Below are 22,235 nucleotides of genomic sequence, written 5' to 3'. Positions count from 1 at the left end.
TTACAAATAATGCAGCACATATTTTGCTACTCAAAAGAAACAACTATAACATGTTGCATAATTATACGATGAATACCAATCGTATAAGGTTAGAGTTCAACTTGACAATATCGTTGTAATTTGCATTGAAGCAGAAATTTTAACAATATCTTTCAAACTTTATATATTCTTCTTATCCTGTACGGTTGGACTACTATCCTGTACTACTATACCAGATTAAATTCAGTTAAATGAAACTACGCAATATATTGATACATCTGCATATAGTTTTTGGTTTCATATTTTGTTTTTTCGCAGCAGCCACGGTATTTCTATAGCTCCAATGCACACAAATATATACACACACAATTATCAATTGTCTAAAATGCTAAATTCTACTCGTAAAACAACTACTTTATTTGTATAAAAAGAATTGCATTCAAAAATGAAATAGGATAAGGCCAAAAAAAAGTCTCCGGTTTATGGTATGGAGCTTGCCCAAATACATGTAGTGGTGCGGCGACGCGGCTTTTGCTTTTTTTTACCTGATTTTTTTGTTTCAAATGTCGGCTGATGACTGCAAATGGTGCCCTACTAAACTTAGTGCAAATATATGGGAGTCCAGAGAGGCCACATAAAGCTTATTCTCGACCATAACCCAATCTAAAAACACGTTAAAATTATGCAACAGCAGGATTCCTGTCAAACCAGTGAGTTTGGCGGTTTTGAGACATCATCTTTCATTGAAAAAAAAAACTTTTTCATTTTGCCGACGCGCATGGCTACGGCGACGCGCGCGCATACCAAAAACCGTAGACTTTTTTTTTGGCCTAACAAAAATGCAGGCTGTTATTAAAATTTCAGTGTAAAACTCTGTATTATAATATTAATGATTCGGATGGTACATGCAAAATGTGAACATCCGTGCGGGAAAGCATGATTTGATGACGCATCCACTCTATGATTGCATGCACTGGGAATTTCCGGTATTGTGAAATGCTATAGTTAGTCACATCCAATCGTAATCGTATCGTGTCTGTTTCTCTTTCTGTTATTTTGTTGTTGTGGATGAGTGTTAAGCGCTTTGTTCTTTGTAAAGCGCTATATAAATACTTTTGTATTATTATTATTAATTTTTTTATTTAACATCCCATTATATTCCCCCACTTCTGGTACCATAAGACAAAGGTCCTACTTGAAACTCATCTGAAGTAGAATAAAAACAAATTGAAGTGGTTTCGGGGCAAACATGCCATTAATTAATAATTTTTCGGTGAATGCTATAAGTAGGCCTATGTACATCCTTGGCACATGCAGATGAGTTTTGGTATTTGTACATTAAGTTATTTCTTTTTTCCCTATCTTAATTGCGTAAATAAAATAACAGAGTGGGCAGTTGCAACTGTAGACGGTGCCCCCCCCAAAAAAAAAAATATACGGGGACAGGTAACTAGCTCCCATTTGGATCACATCTGCGCGCGCAGCACGATTGTTCAGTTTTTTTAATCACTTTGTGCATGGACCATACTTGAACACATTATAAAACAAAACTCGCTCTTCTCTTACCACAAAAAGTACCCAAAATCGCCAGTGTCTCCATAAAAAAAACAAATTTCAAGTATTCCAACTGCATAGGTTTTAAGTAATACCCTCTCCTTATTAATAGTTACGAGAGACACTTTCGAATTTAGCAAACTTGAAGCTCATTAGGCCTACCTCCGAAATTGTAAATTCGTGGCCTGATTTTGCAATAGGCTGGTTGTGCACAAACATTACCGTTGTGATTTTGAATGCATATCAGGAGGCGGAATTCAGACTTAAGACGTCATGAATACATTGGCATTATTCCGTGTAATGGTGCATTTAGTTACCGAACCCTATTTTTGAAGTCCGAAGGACAATGGGGTGAGGAAACCAGACTATTGCTACTGGTAACTACATCCACGGACTCCGGTACGGTATGCATAATCTGACATTATACCCGGGCTGCCTAATATCGACGATATTTGCAGGGCTGTCCTTTGATGCATCGCTCGCACAGCTCACTCCTGTGGGGCTTAGCCGGGTCCACATTGCGCCCGTCACGACTGCAACTGCACCCCTGGTTCGACCCGCAAACCGAGCACTTCAGACGCTCTACTCTGTACGGTTTGACGTAGTCATCCGAGCAGCCAGAATTCTGGCACTGCTGGCCAGATGATGGCTACAGAGCAAAAGAAATGATTAAAGAAAGACAGTTTACCAAACTGGGACTTGATGAACTTCGATTTTGTCGACAGGCTTTAAAAAGAAAATGCATTCCCGGGCTATTTTCGAGTTTCACCTCGAAAATTGATTTTTGTTTCAATTGCTAGCAGTATTGTTCAAGTTTTAATGAGATAATTCATGATCAGACGGAATGACAAACAAACCAGGCAATTTGTGCACAAACCTATATTTAATTGCATTCCACTGGATCATTTCAAGATCATTTATTCACGCATTGTTGCATTTGTTATTAGAAATATTATAAGGTTGATTTGAAAATTTATGCTTTATTTAAAGTTTATCAGAATATTTTGAAGTTTTGGGGAATCAGTTTTTAGACACCAGTTTCGTTACTCGTGAATATGCATGTAATGACCCTGCCAATATTGGCCGATCAGAATCAAGAGTCCCCTGGGCCTGCATGGTGACTGGTACCTTGAAAAAAAAACTCAAGAATATTCCTTCTTTCACGTCTAAAGTGTAAAATCGGTATTTTATTTCCAAAATGTTTTTCTTATATTCTATGTATTAATAGGTGAAGTGAAGGTCAGTTAATTTTGGACAAAATACTAAAGAAAAAAAATCATTTAAGGACTGGTTCACTGCTCCTATAGGTTTGTCCATCAACTACATTGCTTGTTGTCATCCATCTAAATGAAATGTGGACATCGAAATTGTTTGTGTTCACCTTGAATGTGCCTCTGTAACACCATGCCCAGGAGCTCTCCCAACCTCGATTGCATTCCGGACATTTAAAGTAGCCGTATCTGCGCTGTGGATTCGACATGACCTAAGATCAAGCAGTTGAGTCCGATACCTGCATAAAACATTGCAGAGGGATTTCTTTTCTTATATGCTTTTTAATCCAAAGATTAGTATATATTAAATACCGTTCAATAGAATTGACGCATCGTTCTTTAAACGTTTACACTTTCTTTGTACTTATACGAGTTAGAATTATGACAACCCAATGATCTACAGGGCTGAGGTAACTCCACTGCTAGTAAACTAGCTTGCCTTGACTAACCCCAGGCCCAGCTCCTTAGCTTAGGCCTAAGCCTACATCGCATTCGCTCTTTTCACACTTCCGCCATGGGCATGCAGAGCCTCGATCTGGCAACTTTACAAAATGAATAATCGTCTTGCTAACTGATTAAGCAGTCGTGCTGAAAACATGTATTAGTCGAGCATAAACGGAGCATTCCTTATGTGTACACGCGAAATAATAGACACAAGATATTAATATCAAACACAAGGGTGGATCTACCGTACTGCTTAAACGACAGTTGTTGCTTTAATGCATGTATGATTCATAATCCAATATTTCGCGTCGCTAACGCGAATGCTTATGCAAAAAGAAGCAGTACGGAGTAATATAGAATTTAGAATATTTTGCACGTAGATCTACATAATGTGATACTAGTACATATATATCAGCCTATATCCCATTGGAATTTACCTGTAATTAGTGGGCAAATCCTCGTTACGAGCAGCTTTCTTCCGTGTTCTTCTTCGTCTGTGTAGTCGCCAAGTGTCAACAACTAGCTGCAATGTTAGCTGCTATATACACGTAGTTATAGAGATTGCGTGCTAGGGAAACCCCCAGAAATAGAATGACATCAGTTGGTTGAAGTTGTGCAATTCGAGTCGGGTACTTTTATCAGTACTACGCCTTTCAGTCGGCGTTTTTGTCATGGTAAATTAATCCATATAATAATAACGGCCCTACTTACCAAACATAGATGAACCTGCACACATGCGTAAATGTTTTCATAGGAACGTATGCCAGGAATAACGACTAACACCCAACTAGATGGACTTCAAAATGTCGACCTCCGAAATTAGTTCTCGCAATATATTTTCCTGGCCAATTGACAATCTGTTCTGATGAATTCCAGTTGGATGTCTTCCGCATACTCGATCTTAATGCAAGAGCAGAATATCACTATGGCAGAGTTCACACCACAGTTTGCTGGACAGCTTGTGGAGAATACTGAGCCTGATAAGCAGGAATCTGACAACTCTTTATCATTTCCTCTGATGTACTCCAAGAACACATCTACAGCAGAATCAGGGATCTCTTGAAGACAGCTGATCAGGGATCTCTTGAAGCCAACCCAAGGAATGGTGCTGAAACAGCTGTAACATTGAGGTTTCTGCCCGGAATGACATCCCACTTTTGTTCATGGATATGACAATTCCCATATCGTACATATTCAAAAAGCCCCCAAAATACCCTTGGAAATGGCAAAACGAAAATTGAAAGTAAGGTTAAATGGGACACAAAGGTGCGTTTTCAAGGATTGCATTAAAAAACAAGTATTTGTTGAGGCCCTGATGCACGACATGTGACAGCCATTTATGTATTGATATCGCGGGGTGGGGTGGGGGTGGGGGGGGGGGGAGTCCCACGGGCGGGGTGGGGCGGGGTAGTCGAAGTACATGTCATCGGCCGTTCCACCGAGCTAGACCGCGAGCTCTACGAGTAACTACATGAATCTGCGCACCTTTTTGTTTTATAATCAGCACGCTTTACGCGACCATGCGCGACGTAACCTGCGCTAAGTTGAATTTCGGACACAGTGCAAGACATAAAGTGTCGACGGCTGTAGATTGGTCGATTGCTGTCAGCTCCAGGGAAATCCCCCCTTAAAAAAATATCGTTGCCCCCCCCCCCTTGAAATTTGGCAACCGCAGAAAGTACAGTCCAATAAGTTAACCTGATTATTAGCGCAATCAACATAAAGTGCCTTTGCACGTGTTCTCTTTTTTTTTTCTCGAAACATGTTTTTCGCGAGTGGCTTTTTTATTGTTACGTCCCGTGGAAATTGAATAGCGCCACCTATGGTCAGAAATGTTTACACGATGTCGGTTTTGGACAGCGCCCCCATGGAAATATCGTGTCCAGCATGCCTACTGTAACATCCAGCCCCCCCCCCCCCCCCCCCCCCCCCCCCCCATGACAACCCTGGCTACACCGCTGGTTCTGTAGCGAATTTCTAAAATTTCAACTGATTATGCTCAAACGTTCAAGAGATTTTATGTTCAACAGATATTACAAACTTTCCTCGTATTCATATTTCTGTCCAGTTTCTGACCCATATATCACCAAAAAGGCAAACATTCGAGACTCACTTTTTGCCATCCAGGGGACGCCCTACTATGTTTGGTACCTAGTTACAACACTGTGAGTTTCGTTAATTACTCGCAGTTCAAGTTCCTGACTATGCTTTGGGTGCCAGCCTATTTCGGTTGACTCAGTGTGATCTGTATTGACATTGACTGAATTTGAATTGTATTTTAGGGCAAGAGAGTAAATCGTTGAGTGTTTTCGAAAAAACACCGCGTTCACCGCCAACCAGCCATGTTTTGGGGTCACCATTTACAAGGTGGCCCGTTTCATAATTGGATTGACTCTCTTGCAGCCGACAAAAACCCAAAACATTTCCAGGTACTTATTTGTAGAAATGTTTTATAAAAGTAGGATGTACAATTGTGTTCTGTGACGTGTGTGTTGAACGTACGTAAAATGTGTCGTTACGAAATGCACGTGACCCATTGTCGAGGCAGCTCAGTGAGCCTGACCCGGGGAGGTGACGTCACACTATCTCAGTGTATACACGTTGGTAAGAAATGAAACGGAGGGACCGAGGCGAGCACTATACTTGTACGCAGTCGGCAGGTGATGATACTTCAATCTTCCTTTCGAAGACATGCTTTTCCTGTGTCCGGCATCTCGCCAGGTTTTGGGTGATATTTGCACCCCTCCCCTTGCTTTCATATTAAATTTGGGGCGGAAAATGTTTGGACCCACTTTTTAGGAAGCAAAAATGTTTTTGCAACCCCCCTCCCCCCACGTAAAAAAAAGAACTCTGTTCTGAATCCGGCCTTGCATAATAATGACATCGTGCCTTTGATGATACAAACATGGCATTTGGCAAACAGTCAGAGTATGTCATGCAAAAAACATTTTGAAAGTTTTGAAAATTGCTTGTAGCTATGTTTTGTTTCAAAATTTAATGACAATTCTTTTATGGCCTTATAGCCAAATACCTTTCTCATTATACATACTCTAATTGTGTGCCAAATGACATGCGTGTATCATCAAAGGCACAATTCCCCCAAATAATTCCCCTATCTGCCCCACAAACGTGTTGCTGTGGCTACTACATGTATAGTGGCTATGTGTTTGTTTACCTAACATGTCTTTCTATTAAGAATAAATTGTAAAGTTAGCTGAATGCTGCACTCCAAACAACACAATGTTTCATGCGACATTTTTAATATGCGATAATTAAGGAGTAAAGAAAAGATCTATCAAGCAAGATTAAAACGAAAAATAAATAAAACAAAAATATATAAATTAACAAGACATTACAATAAAGTAACAGCAATACAAATAAATGTATTAAAAAATGTAAACTGTTTTGAGAGACTGCAGTTGAGCATAACGATAAAAGAAAAATGTAACATTTTCAATTTCAAGAAAACAATTTGACATTTTCTGTCATCATGTGATAATTTGTCGGTGGGAACGTTAGGCCCCGTAAAATAACTTCAATTGTTTTGAATCTCGTTTCAAAAGATTAACCTTAGTTTATTCTATGTCACGTAAAATTAACCGCATTTGTTGTATTCTAGTATTAAGCAATTAGCTTTTCATTAGTCCATCAACATCTCAGCTTGTGATTTCTTTTACTCATCAACCTTAACAAGAAATGTAATAGAAACGGACAAAAAATATTCTGGAGATAATTTCCACAAGAAATTAAGAAGAAATGGAACATTCAACAGCAAATCTATAATTCGAAAGTAAATAAATTAAAAATTAAAATAAGGTGTCCAGTAAAGTCAAGCTTGCTATTTCGGTTTGAGTCTGTAACGTGAAAATTCGTATTTTGAATTGAACGATTCTTTGTGCGTTGTAGTTCAAAGACACATCACAGTTCGTTGGTTCCTTGCTTTATGGAGATAATGTATTGGTTTAAAGGTAGAGTAGATCATTTGCGGTTATATAACTGACATACAGATCCTAGTCATTTGATTGGTGGAACTCACATCACGTGGCATTCGTTATTGCTCCCATTCATGCCACGGCTCAAAAAGTACTATCCGCCCATGGGGAATGGGAAATACTATTCAACAGTTAGGATCATGACGCGGTATTTGTGTGCAAATGCATGCTGGTGTGCGCGTTCAGCGTTGCGCGTAGCGTGTATTGTTCCAAACAGCCAGAGCTACAGCGTTGGGTTCAAACATTTTCGTGAAGGGGTGGTTTGGAAGAGACAAACACATTTTCCTCCAGGTTTGTTTTGAAATAAAAGTTCAAATATATCAAATGACAAGGATCTATATGTCAGTTATATAAAACAAATATTGAGTGGCTTTAAATTGTGAAATGGGTGGAATATTATCGCTCGGTAAAATCTGGACTTTTCCAGTTCACTCGGCTTCGCCTCGTGAAATGGAAAAGTCCAGATTTTACCTCGCGATAATATTCCTCCCATTCCACGCTGAGCCACTCAATATTTGTATACTATCCAAAAGGTAACTGACGCGTATGACGAAATTAATGTTGAAAAGCCTACTTGGTTTTAAGATAGTAATGGCATTTCTGGCATGCTATCATTTAAAGAAAACAATAAAAGAAGCTAATGTCTAAAGACGCATTTCTGTAAAAATTTGGCGAATCCGTGAAAGGGTGTGCGCAAACGTTGACACGACGCACACGCGCGCGCTGTTGCAATTATTCGTCAGCTTAGCGTGCAGAGTTGAATGAGAACGTATTCTAGATGCTAATTCCAGGCCAATTCAAAACATAACGCTCCGACATTTGAATGAACCCAGATCATATTGCTATCTCTACATACATCATTCACAAAGCTAAAACTTCATTAGGTTAGTTGAAAAAGGTGAGCACATTTATTGTTTCAAACGAAAAAAGGTGCTGCACAGTTGACTTAAATTGATTTACCCTACCTTTAAGTACAACAGCTGATTAGTTCACCGATGTGTATGGTCTTCGTCCATACTTCTTAATATTAATCTGGACACCTAAAATGAGCAAAGGCTAAATACTAATATTTAAACTTGAAAGCATGCAGGTTCGTAAACGTTGAAGGCAAAGATGGTGAGACGTGGGTTACGTAAACAGTTTTTTTTTACAGTGTAGCCGGACAGCAGTCCGTACACCGAAATTAAACCGTTCAGTTTTGTAGTGATGCCGTTGTGAGTGTCCGTTTGGTGAGACTGTTTAGTGATCATCGCCAAGGCAATCGACTTGGTATACCGATTGTGAGGGCTTCAGGTTTGATGTGGCAAATATGTGGGGTCGATTTACTTTGAAGTGCGGGACATCTTGCACATGTATGAGTACTTGAAACCGCATTCATTGTCATTCCATTGGCCATGTCTATCGTGCCACATGTGAGTACAGTCCTCAAGTCTACGCCAATCGTCGGGTTGCCCACTGGACCATCTGGTGTAGCTGACCTGGGATCCATCTGTCCAGATGAACTTCCCCTCCACTGCCTGGTCAGTGAAGCCTATCCACAGGCCGCCCGTTGTTGTTGTTCGGGCCGACTTCCACATGGCGAAGAGAAAAGTATTCTCCTTAGCGCTGGCTACGGACGCCAGGTGACCATGGCCGACCTGAGTGAACTGCTGGCAGTGGCTCTCAGCTGCATTGAAGGTCTTGGCGGTGCCGAAATAACGGTAGCAGTTGCCGTTGTAGAAGGTCCACATCGGTGGACACTTCGGTGGGCACTTCGACGAGCAGTATGGTTGCCATGCCGCAGCAAAACTCACCAACAGGACGAAGCACAAGGCCCGAACGAATGCCATGCTGTTTACAAGGTGTCTTCCTATACCGCTGAGTGTCACAAGCCAAAATGCAGTTGCAGAGTGAGGCTAAAAGATGAGATGGCACCCTTTATAAACCCTCGATTGTTCTCATAATGAACAGCCGACACAAAGGCTTCAGTGGCGTCGAGCCTCACGTGGAGTGTTTGAATTGGCCAATGAAGGTTGGGGGTGTGGTCAGTGTCACATTTTTCCTTAAAAAAAGAGTTTCACATATATCACTTTAAATTACGCCTTACGTCATCTTCTTTTAGTGCCATGATTGGACAATATTTTTTTCACGATTAGTGAGCTTTTGCACGAGACTGTAACTGATTGTCATATGCATTTAAAGTGACAAAACGAAGAGGACTATTTTGAAATAGAATGGTTATTCATTTAACAATTCGGATAACACTCGCCGCGCTTAGTCAACTCATTGAACATTCATTCAAAACCTCCAAAAGTCTTGCAAGACAACGCTTAAAAAGTGCTCACTGAAAGAACCATATAAAATACATTGATTATTTTTTATTTGTCTTCGATTCCACTGTGCGAACTGATTATTTCCTTCAACATAACATGGCTACTATTCACTTTAGCCCCCAAAACGAATTTCATTTTTTTAATTTCCGGGTTTTTTTTTACCCTAGCAATATAAAATATGGTATTCACGGCAAATCTGAATATTAAAATTCAAGAAAATTCCAGGCGACTTCTTGTTGTTAAGAAATAGGTTCTCCCAAATCAATCTAAAATTGTTTTAAACAACCACTCCAAAGAAAAGGGGGTTCATTAAAGCTAAAAAATATATATATACTAACGTGAGATTAGATCGGCGATTCTCGTCGAGTAGGCCTACTGGCATGCTAATGATCACCGAATGCTCCCGCGCCTCATTTTAGTTCATGACGTCTGGCATTATTTTCCCATCTCCTTTCGACCAAGAAATAAATCCATTTTTGCAATTGAATAAGCTCAGCCAGTCAGCTAGTCAGTCAGCTAGTCATGCAGTGGGGGAGCCAGTCAGCTATAGTCAGTCAACTAGTCTGTCGTTCGGGGAGTCGGGGAGTCAGTCAGCCAGTCAGCTAGTCAGCTGGAAAACCAGAAACATCTGAAAAACTCTCAAGTGTAATACACACTGGCATTTTTGCATCTTATGGAGTCATCATTAATTAAGCTGCAGTTGCAATTTCTTCTACAAGGAGGTTTGTACAAACATCTGAACACCAAGTTCTATGAGTTTTCGACGATTTTCCAGGACTAAAATATGGCAATGACATTTAAAAATTTTTTGTGGGAAACAGTTGTTTGGTATATTGATATTGTTGGACTAATTATTTGTTAATTTTTCAAAAGAAACTGTAATTAATTATCGTTATTCCGTCGTTTCACCCAAAGCAGCCTATTCAAAACAACCTTTACATGATGTGGATTTCCTTGCCTTTTCCATAACTGTTAATGTTTTCCAATTTTCACGACTAAATAGCGAGCACCTTAGACCCAACCAAACGCGAATATTTCATTACCTACGAGATTTTTTTGACATGTGAGATCAGTAGCTCTTTGATTATGTAGCGGAAATGAACGAATATCCAAACTTTGGTGTGGGACCACCCTGGCATTACGAAACGATTTTTTTTTATTTGAATGCTTTCTTTTATATCCTTATCCCATTAATTTTTTTAGAATGACAGCATGCAAAATGTAATAACTTCACATACTTTTTTTGGTCACATTATAATTGTTTAAATGTGCAGGTATTTGGAAACTAATTGTGTCGGTTAATAAGTTTTCGGATTATGACTAAAATAGTATCGCTTCAACTGCGTACATTCGAGAAGCGAATGCAAAACTGATAATATTTTGACATCATGGGCACACGAACCATTATCATGATCGACTACCAGCAGATTCTAACGGAAATCGTTTTCGCCAGTTTACTTTTCAGTAATTGTTAAATTTAACGCCCAGGAATTAATTTCGTATATCAACTTGGGTCTACGGTGCTCGCTATTTGAAGCACAAGCATGTGACGTGATATAGTGCTCTGTTGCTTCCATCATGTGTTTATAGCTCCATGCTTCCACCAAGGCTGAGCGTTGTGAGTTCGCTGCCCGCCACCTATGATTCAGTGTCGCGTTGATAATTTCGGGGGCCTGTTTGGGATCAACGAAGGATCGATGCATTGCTTCAAATATAGCGATCTTAAACGCAGTCAAAAAAAAAATCGACGAAAAAGTGTCATCCGACCCGACGGAAGACACCCTCCACATTTTCCACGGACGTGGAGCCATTTTGGCGTCGCGGGAGACCGCGGTCTCAGATCCTTTCAGGAGAAAACATTTCTCGGAGGCCGAGTAAAACTTGCTCTTATATAGGTGGTTGAACCAACTTGAATAAAAGGTGAATCGACTTTTTCCTCGTAGACGGTCTCGCAAATTGTAAGAAGTTCAAGTTTACGTTTGTTGAAGAGTCCAATACTGAAACTTAATTATGACCTTCCTCCATGATTCAGACCGTTTGTAATTTTATGGTAACACTCATCATTTTCATTTCAAAACCAAAACATTTCCAGGTACTTATTTGTAGAAATCTATATATATAAGAGAGAGTTTAACTCGGCCTCTGAGACGATGTTTGCTCATGAAAGGATCCGAGACCGCGGGTTCCCGCGGCGCCAAAATCGCTCCACGTCCGTGGAAAAATGCGGAGGGTGTCTTCCGCCGGTTCGGACACTTCGGGTCGTCCTGATTTTCCCGTACGGACCGGCGATCCGTTTCGTCGATTTTTCGTGACTGCGTTTTGCGCAGGAATTTGCCGTCGTGTGCGCTTTCACGTTGACTGCCTAGTCGCCCCCTGTGCTGGCTTTTCTGCGTGTCTAGACTGTGCGAGGTCAGCGGCTTCGACGTAGGGGTTCCGTTTACGTGTTCTACTTGGCCGTTCTGCAAAAGTGTTCACCAAACGGTTGTTAAAATATTTTTTCCCATGGGGCGTGGCCACCAAGTGTCCCTATTCTTTCATATGCTTTGCTTGCCGCCCCTGCGCTGAGTGCAACGAATACTCAGATTGACTACACATTAGTATGCCTTGCGCGGTCTGACCAATCGAAAGTCTACACTGTGTACTTCCGGGGTCTGCGTAAAACCGTCGATGGCAACGCGTACTGCAGCCTGCTCGACACCCTGGAAACGAGGTTGGGTCTACGGTGCTCGCTATGTTAAGTACAAGCGTGTGACGTGTGATAGAGTGCTGTTGCTTCCACCATGCATGGCTGAGTGTTGTGAGTTCGCTGCCCGCCACGTATAATTCAGTGTCGCGTTATAATTTCGGGGGCATGTTTTGGGATCAACAAAGGATCGATGTCGCATTGCTTCAAATATCGCAATCTTTGAACTACGTTGGGTTGGAATAACGAAGGGTGCATAAATAATAATATCCATTGGCGGTTGTTGGCTGTTTGGCCTTGCTTTATTAATTAGGGTTGAACCAACTTGAATACAAGTTTAATCGACTTTTTCCTCGCAGGTCTTGCAAATTGTAAGAAGATCAAGTTTACGTCCAATAGTGACCTTCCTCCATGATTCAGACTTTGTAATTGTATGGAAAACACTCAACATTTTCATTGCAAATGACACCTTCACGTTCTCATTGTTATGATTTAACGTCAAAACTGTATAATCAGCCTTCGCCTGTGTACTACGGTAAGCCTTTCAAGTATGTTTTCTCACAAGTGCCAATTTAACAGACCAACGGGAACATTTACAGACTGTTGCAATGGTACATAATTATCATGGGCGTCAATCGGTGGGGGACGGGGACCCCCCCCCCCCCATTTTAAAGCGGTGGACACTGTTTTGGTCCCCCCCCCCCACTTTTCTACCCCAAATAAAAATTGTAGCTACTACATGTATAATGATTCTGTTACTCAGAATAGCTGATTCAATGACACCAAACTCAAAAATGATGCTTAAAAGATGATCCTTTGCTTAAAAAAAAAAAATGTTTTATTGGTCAGAAATTGCCTCAGATCTCACCACAGAAATTACTTTTCTATAACTGCATGTCTTCTCAACTAAATTCCCCAATTACATTCAACTCCCCACATTTTCATCCCCAACTCTACGCCCTACCCGATCTATGATCGGGTAAATCAACGAAGGATCGATGCATTGTTTCAAATATTGTGATCTTTGAATTATGTTGGGTTGGAATAACGAAAGGTGCATGAATAACAATATCCATTGGCGGTTGTTGGCTGTTTGGCCTTGCTTATATTATGGTTGAACCAACTTGAATAAAATAGTTATATCGATTTTTCCTCGCAGGTCTCGCAAATTGTAAGAAGTTCAAGTTTACGTTTGAAATCATTGTGTGATACTGCAAAAACACTCAGGCATTATGAATCAGGAATCCTAAGGAACGGCTATCAAAAATCTGGAAACCAGAAACATCTGAAAAACTCTGAAGTGTAATACACACTGGCATTTTTGCATCTTATGGAGTCATCATTAATTAAGCTGCAGTTGCAATTTCTACTACAAGGAGGTTTGTACAAACATCTGAACACCAAGTTCTATGAGTTTTCGACGATTTTCCAGGACTAAAATATGGCAATGACATTTAAAATTTTTTTGTGGGAAACAGTTGTTTGGTATATTGATATTGTTGGACTAATTATTTGTTAATTTTTCAAAAGAAACTGTAATTAATTATCGTTATTCCGTCGTTTCATCCAAAGCAGCCTATTCAAAACAACATTTACATGATATGGATTTCCTTGCCTTTTCCATAACTGTTAATGTTTTCCAATTTTCACGACTAAATAGCGAGCACCTTAGACCCAACCAAACGCGAATATTTCATTACCTACGAGAACTTTTTGACATGTGAGATCAGTAGCTCTTAATTATGTAGCGGAAATGAACGAATATCCAAACTTTGGTGTGGGACCACCATGGCATTACAAAACGATTTTTTTTTTGAATGCTTTCTTTTATATCCCTATCCCATTAATCTTTTTAGAATGACAGCATGCAAAATGTAATAACTTCACATACTTTTTTTTGGTCACATTATAATTGTTTAAATGTGCAGGTATTTGGAAACTAATTGTGTCGGTTAATAATTTTTCGGATTATGACTAAAATATTGTCGCTTCAACTGCGTACATTCGAGAAGCGAATGCAAAACTGATAATATTTTGACATCATGGGCACACGAACCATTATCATGATCGACTACCAGCAGATTCTAACGGAAATCGTTTTCGCCAGTTTACTTTTCAGTAATTGTTAAATTTAACGCCCAGGAATTAATTTCGTATATCAACTTGGGTCTACGGTGCTCGCTATTTGAAGCACAAGCATGTGACGTGATATAGTGCTCTGTTGCTTCCATCATGTGTTTATAGCTCCATGCTTCCAGCAAGGCTGAGCGTTGTTAGTTCGCTGCCCGCCACCTATAATTCAGTGTCGCGTTGATAATTTCGGGGGCCTGTTTGGGATCAACGAAGGATCGATGCATTGCTTCAAATATAGCGATCTTAAACGCAGTCACAAAAAAATCGACGAAAAAGTGTCATCCGACCCGACGGAAGACACCCTCCACATTTTTCCACGGACGTGGAGCCATTTTGGCGTCGCGGGAGACCGCGGTCTCGGATCCTTTCAGGAGCAAACATTTCTCGGAGGCCGAGTAAAACTTGCTCTTACATAGGTGGTTGAACCAACTTGAATAAAAGGTGAATCGACTTCTTCCTCGCAGACGGTCTCGCAAATTGTAAGAAGTTCAAGTTTACGTTTGTTGAAGAGTCCAATACTGAAACTTAATTATGACCTTCCTCCATGATTCAGACCGTTGGTAATTTTATGGAAACACTCAACATTTTCATTTCAAAATGACTTTTCACAGTTTATTGCATTATGATTTATTGTCAAAACTGTACAATTAGCCTTCGCCTGTGTACTACAGTAACCGTTCACTACGTTTCCCAAATGCGACTGCCTCACAAAATGCCAATTTAACAGACCAACGGGAACATTTACGGACAGTTGCCATGTACATAATTATCATGTGCGTAAATCGACGGGGGACAGAGGGACCCCCCCCCCCCCTTACACACACACACACACACACGTACACACCTTTTAAAGCGGGGGACATTGTTTGATCCCCCACTTTTTCTTCCCCGAATAAAAAGTGTAGCCTACTATAATGATTCTATTGCTCAAAATACATATAGCTGATTCAATTACTCCACACTCAAAACTTTACAAGATGATCTTTTGCTGAAATTGGTTTTAGTGGTCAGAAATTGCCTCACATCACACCACAGAAATTGCTTTTCTATAACTGCATGTCTCCCCAACTATATCCCCCATTTACATTTAGCTCCCCACATTTTCATCCCCAACACTACGCCCTACCCGATCTATGATCGGGTAAATCAGCTTGTGTATTATAAAGTAGGATGTACAATTGTTTTCTGTGACGTGTGTGTTGAACGTACGTAAAATGTGTCGTTACGGAATGCACGTGACCCATTGTCGAGGCAGCTCAGTGAGCCTGACCCGGGGAGGTGACGTCACACTATCTCAGTGTATACACGTTGGTAAGAAATGAAACGGAGGGACCGAGGCGAGCACTATACTTGTACGCAGTCGGCAGGTGATGATACTTCAATCTTCCTTTCGAAGACATGCTTTTCCTGTGTCCGGCATCTCGCCAGGTTTTGGGTGATATTTGCACCCCTCCCCTTGCTTTCATATTAAATTTGGGGCGGAAAATGTTTGGACCCACTTTTTAGGAAGCAAAAATGTTTTTGCAACCCCCCTACCCCCACGTAAAAAAAACCTCTGTTCTGGATCCGGCCTTGCATAATTATGACATCGTGCCTTTGATGATACAAACATGGCATTTGGCAACAGTCAGAGTATGTCATGCAAAAAACATTTTTTGCAAATTTTGAAAATTAGCTATGTTTTCTTTCAAAATTTAATGACAATTCTTTTATGGCCTTATAGCCAAATACCTTTCTCATTATACATACTCTAATTGTGTGCCAAATGACATGCGTGTATCATCAAAGGCACAATTCCCCCCAAATAATTCCCCTATCTGCCCCACAAACGTGTTGCTGGGGCTACTACATGTATAGTGGCTATGTGTTTGTTTACCTAACATGTCTTTCTATTAAGAATACATTGTAAAGTTAGCTGAATGCTGCACTCCAAACAACACAATGTTTCATGCGACATTTTAAATCTGCGATAATTAAGGAGTAAACAAAAGATCTATCATGCAAGATTAAAAAGAAAAATTAAACAAAACAAAAATATATAAATTAACAAGACATTACAATAAAGTAACAGCAATACAAATAAATGAAGAAAAAAATGTAAACTGTTTTGAGAGACTGCAGTTGAGCATAACGATAAAAGCAAAATGTAACATTTTCAATTTCAAGAAAACAATTTGACACTTTCTGTCATCGTGTGATAATTTGTCGGTGGGAACGTTAGGCCCCGTAAAATAACTTCAATTGTTTTGAATCTCGTTTCAAAAGATTAACCTTAGTTTATTCTATGTCACGTAAAATTAACCGCATTTGTTATATTCTAGTATTAAGCTATTAGCTTTTCATTAGTCCATCAACATCTCAGCTTGTGATTTCTTTTACTCATCAACATTAACAAGAAATGTAATAGAAACGGACAAAAAATATTCTGGAGATAATTTCCACAAGAAATTAAGAAGAAATGGAACATTCAACAGCAAATATATAATTCGAAAGTAAATAAATTAAAAATTAAAATAAGGTGTCCAGTAAAGTCAAGCTTGCTATTTCTGTTTGAGCCTGTAATGTGAAAATTTCTGGTTTTAATTGAACGATTCTTTGTGCGTTGTAGTTCAAAGACACATCACAGTTCGTTGGTTCCTTGCTTTATGGAGATAATGTATTGGTTTAAAGGCAGAGTAGATCATTTGCAGCTATCCAAAAGGTAACTGACGCGTATGACGAAATTAATGTTGAAAAGCCTCCTACTTGGTTTTAAGATAGTAATGGCATTTCTGGCATGCTATCAATTAAAGAAAACAATAAAAGAAGCTAATGTCTAAAGACGCATTTTTGTAAAAATTTGGCGAATCCGTGAAAGGGTGTGCGCAAGCGTTGACACGACGTACACGCGCGCGCTGTTGCAATTATTCGTCAGCTAAGCATGCAGAGTTGATGAGAACGTATTCTAGATGCTAATTCCAGGCCAATTCAAAACATAACGCTCCAACATTTGAATGAACCCAGATCATATTGCTTTCTCTACATACATCATTCACAAAGCTAAAACTTCATTGGGTTAGTTGAAAAAGGTGAGCACATCATTGTTTCAAACGAAAAAAAGTGCTGCACAGTTGACTTAAATTGATTTACCCTACCTTTAAGTACAACAGCTGATTAGTTCACCGATGTGTATGGTCTTCGTCCATACTTCTCAATATTAATCTGGACACCTAAAATGAGCAAAGGCTAAATACTAATATTTTAACTCGAAAGCATGCAGGTTCGTAAATGTTGAAGGCAAAGATGGTGAGACGTGGGTTACGTAAACAATTTTTTTTTCACAGTGTAGCCGGACAGCAGTCCGTACACCGAAATTAAACCATTCAGTTTTGTAGTGATGCCGTTGTGAGTGTCCGTTTGGTGAGACTGTTTAGCGATCATCGCCAAGGCAATCGACTTGGTATATCGATTGTGAGGGCTTCAGGTTTGATGTGGCAAATATGTGGGGTCGATTTACTTTCAAGTGGACATCGTGCACATGTATGAGTACTTGATGTGGCATACATTGTCAAGCCATTCGCCATTGTGCCACATGTGAGTACAGTCCGTATGATGACCGAAATCGCCGGGTTGAAAAGGTAGCCAATCGTCGTAGGTGACCTCGGATCCATCTGTCCAGATGAACTTCCCCTCCTCTGCCTGGTCAGTGAAGCCTATCCACAGGCCGCCCGTAAATGTTTTTCGGAGCGACTTCCACATCCTGTGGATAAAAGTATTCTCCTGAAAGCTGGCTACGGACGTCAGGTGACCATAATGGCCGGCCTGAGTGAACTCCTGGCAGTGGCTCTCAGCTGCAGCGTAGGTATTGGCGGTGCCGAAATAACGGTAACAGTTGCCGTTGTAGAAGGTCCACATCGGTGGACACTTCGGTGGGCACGACGAGCAGTATGGTTGCAATGCCGCAGCAAAACCCACCAACAGGACGAAGCACAAGGCCCGAACGAATGCCATGCTGTTTACAAGGTGTCTTCCTATACCGCTGAGTGTCACAAGCCAAAATGCAGTTGCAGAGTGAGGCTAAAAGATGAGATGGCACCCTTTATAAACCCTCGATTGTTCTCAGTTAATGAACAGCCAACACAAAGGCTTCAGTGGCGTCGAGCCTCACGTGGAGTGTTTGAATTGGTCAATGAAGGTTGGGGGTGTGGTCAGTGTCACAGTTTTCCTTAAAAAAAGAGTTTCACATATTTCACTTTAAATTACGCCTTACGTCATCTTCTTTTAGTGCCATGATTAGACAATATTTTTTTCACGATTAGTGAGTTTTTGCACGAGACTGTTACTGATTGTCATATGCATTTTAAGTGACAAAACGAAGAAGACTATTTTGAAATAGAATGGTTATTCATTTAACAATTCGGATAACACTCGCCGCGCTTAGTCAACTCATAGAACATTCATTCAAAACCTCCAAAAGCCTTGCAAGACAACGCTTAAAAAGTGCTCACTGAAAGAACCATATAAAATACATTGATGATTTTTATTTGTCTTCGATTCCACTGTGCGAGCTGATATTTCCTTAAACATAACATGGCTACTATTCACTTAAACCCCCAAAACGAATTTCATTTTTTTAATTTCCTGGTTTTTTTTTTACTACCCTAGCAATATAAAATATGGTATTCACGGCAAATCTAAGTATTAAAATTCAAGAAAACTCCAGGCGACTTCTTGTTGTTAAGAAATAGGTTCTCCTAAATCAATCTAAAATTGTTTTAAACAACCACTCCAAAGAAAAGGGGGTTCATTAAAGCTAAAATATATATATATATATATATATATATATATATATATATATATATATATATATATATATATCCAATGAAATCGTCTTCTATCACAATTCACAGTGCTCGATACATCTCTGTAGAGCTATAAACATGCAATAAATTCAGAATATTCTCTTTCTGAACAGACTGTTTCGTACCATAAGGGCAGGCAGTGCGGGCAGTTGTCCCCGCAATGCCGAATGCCCGCTGAACGGGGAGTGCCTCAGCAAGAACATAGTGTACCAGGCCACCGTCACGAGCGAAGGCAGGAAGGAGGCATACGTCGGGCTGACGTCCACAACCTTCAAGGCGAGACTGGCGAACCACAAGCAGTCATTCAGATCCGAGAGCAAGAGGGCGCAAACAGAGCTAAGTAAACATATATGGGACTTAAAGGACGAAGGGAAAGACTATGAAATCAAATGGGACATAGTTCTGAAAGCACTGCCATACTCTAACGTAAAAAAGAGATGCAATTTGTGTATAGCAGAGAAGTACATAATCATATGTAGGCCAGATCTAGGTACACTGAATAAGAGAAGCGAAATCGTCTCCAAGTGCAGGCATCGAGACAGATGTGTTCTTACTTCAGTGACGTAAACGCGTACTAACTTCAATGACGTAACGCGCGTAACGCGTGCGCGCGCTTGATTCGAAATAAGGTAAGATGCTACTTGTATTCTATTTTTCGTCATTCTGCTGATGAGTGCCTTATGGTACGAAACAGTCTGTTCAGAAAGAGAATATTCTGAATTTATTGCATATATATATATATATATATATACTAACGTGAGATTAGATCGGCGATTCTCGTCGAGTAGGCCTACTGGCATGCTAATGATCACCGAATGCTCCCGCGCCTCAATTTAGTTCATGACGTTTGGAATTATTTTCCCTTCTCCTTTTGACCAAGAAATAAATCCATATTTGCAATTGAATAAGCTCAGCCAGTCAGCTAGTCAGTCAGCTAGTCAGGCAGTCGGGGAGTCAGCCGGGGAGTCAGTCAGTCAGTCAGTCGGGGAGGCAGTCAGCCAGTTAGTCCGTAATTTATGGTATTCATAGATTTTAGTTTGTTTTACATAACTTGGAAAGTGGTATTTGTCTACATGATTTTGCGATTTCTGCTGGCATGCCAATTAAATGAGAACTGCAACAATGTAGGGCTAGTCTCTACCCGGTGACAGCAGAGGGAATATTGTAATTTCAGAAGGCCTCTTTATTTATGAACATGATCAATTAAAACGGAAGCAAAACTAAAAGATAGGCGCTATAAATAATGGCAGTTGTAATTGGTACGATAATGCTGCTGCATCATTTCACTCGGTAACGACGGAAATAAACAACAGTCATTATTTATAGGTTTTTCTAACTCCAAATCGATACCTTTAAAGTGGTAATATATTGCTCAAACTTGTTGAGATAAAGAAAAATTAATATCCCAAAAAATAATTTACGATTTCGAAAACGAATGTGAGAAGGTTGTCTGCGAATCAATCAAATTAGCCGTGTGTCAATTGGGACATTAAATAATCTTCAAAGTAAACGTCAGAGTTTGTGTTGCATCCATTTCCCTGGAATGTTCAGACTATAATCCGGTACCGAATATACTTCCAGATGGCTGGAAGTTACCAGAGACAACACATCAGTTTATGTTATACAAATAGTCTTATTTTATTTTTTAAAGAAGTAGAAAAATGTTTGTTTTTTGTCCAGGCTTAATCTAGTGACGCTATTATGAACCTATAGCCCGGCCCCTGCCGCTTGAAGCACGAACTTAACTGACCTCCCCCCCCCCAAAAAAAAAAACCAAGTTAGTTTGTATGATTGCAACGATTACCGAATTCACCTTTAATATGTAACAACTATTCATCAACTCCAGATCTTCTACGGTCCGAGCGAAGCGCAAATAATCGTCGATTATATTCCCGTCACATCAGTTAGAGAAGTTAAGTAGTTCAGGTTCCGAGCAAGGGCGGATCTAGAACACATTTCTTTTGGCGGGGGGGGGGGGGGGACAAAATTTGGCCCCCCAAAAGTGGGTCCAAAATTACGACACAGTAAAAAGGCATGTGCAGAAATTATGTTGTATGTTTGTTGACAATGTTGTATTTCCAATTATCAAATAATATTTTGGTGATCTGTAATTCATTTCAGTGTTGGACCTTCCATAGTAGTTTGCAACGCGTGGTTGGCGAAATGTGCAGTTTGCCAACGAAGCATTGAAAGGTCTATAATATTGTATTATTAATGTTAGGGTCTGATTAAAGACGTGTGACGTAATTGCTTTCAGTTGGATGAAAAACAATAAACGGAGAGCTGGATAATGTTTAATCAAAATTTCGGGAACAAATCCCCTGATTGTCTTAAAGCATAGTATCGTTGACCCTGATAACAGAATGACCATTCTTATAAGTTTCGCTAGATCAGACTATAAGACCCATTGGCGCCATGCAAAGTGGGGTCAATTTTGCATTTAATCAAAATTTTGAGAACAGGAACGAAACCAGTATCATTTGATAGCTTGGAACTTGTGGACTTTGGAATATAACTTAGGAATAATTTTTGATCAGACTGATTAACTTAAATACGGCACGAAAAGCGAAGGAGTGGGCGTGGCCGTCACCCCCTTCTTTTTATTTTCGCTGATACCGTTGCAACGCAACAGTAGAGGAGAAAATGAAACCAGTTTGTATTGATGCCTTAACACTCATGGAATATAGAAATATAACTGAAGAGTGGTTTTAGGTCAGATTACTTAAGAGTGGCGGGAAAAGCACGGAGGGGCGGGACCTCAACTCCCTACCACGTACATTTTGGCTCCTATCGACGCAAGGCATTTATTAAATCCTGCCAAGTTTCTTTCACAGCTGTTCTGCTGTCTTGCAGTAAGTGTGACATCAACTTTATGAAAATTAGGCATTATTTCGTCATGAAATGTCCATTTTCCAACACAGGTAGGCCTAAATATTAACTTGTCCTATTGAAAAGTACATGCACATGAAAGCGTGCATGTCAGTGTCGATTAACAGATTGAATTGAAATTGTGCAAATGTACTACA

The 22,235-nt window shown here is 40.0% G+C and overlaps 2 protein-coding genes and 1 long non-coding RNA gene across 3 annotated transcripts; all 3 read right to left on the bottom strand.

The window, feature by feature from the left end:
* Positions 1 to 758: 758 nt before the first annotated feature.
* LOC119727163 lies at positions 759 to 4,541 on the bottom strand. The gene is made up of 3 exons (XR_005270909.1): positions 3,686 to 4,541; positions 2,915 to 3,043; positions 759 to 2,182 (listed from the first exon to the last, which is right to left on the bottom strand). It is a non-coding gene; the product is annotated as an uncharacterized LOC119727163 (long non-coding RNA).
* Positions 4,542 to 7,698: 3,157 nt separating this feature from the next.
* On the bottom strand, positions 7,699 to 9,183 carry LOC119727334 (alpha-N-acetylgalactosamine-specific lectin-like). The gene has a single exon (XM_038199187.1). It carries the CDS (start codon positions 9,067 to 9,069, stop codon positions 8,563 to 8,565), a length of 507 nt encoding a protein of 168 aa, XP_038055115.1. The 5' UTR covers positions 9,070 to 9,183; the 3' UTR covers positions 7,699 to 8,562.
* Positions 9,184 to 16,309: 7,126 nt separating this feature from the next.
* LOC119727152 (alpha-N-acetylgalactosamine-specific lectin-like) lies at positions 16,310 to 18,515 on the bottom strand. The gene has a single exon (XM_038199015.1). It carries the CDS (start codon positions 18,356 to 18,358, stop codon positions 17,867 to 17,869), a length of 492 nt encoding a protein of 163 aa, XP_038054943.1. The 5' UTR covers positions 18,359 to 18,515; the 3' UTR covers positions 16,310 to 17,866.
* Positions 18,516 to 22,235: the final 3,720 nt, after the last annotated feature.

The sequence above is a fragment of the Patiria miniata genome, unplaced genomic scaffold (genome assembly GCF_015706575.1).
Source record: "Patiria miniata isolate m_02_andy unplaced genomic scaffold, ASM1570657v1 HiC_scaffold_20, whole genome shotgun sequence".
NCBI classification, from domain to species: domain Eukaryota; kingdom Metazoa; phylum Echinodermata; class Asteroidea; order Valvatida; family Asterinidae; genus Patiria; species Patiria miniata.
This window is presented reverse-complemented; position numbering and strand designations above follow the sequence as displayed.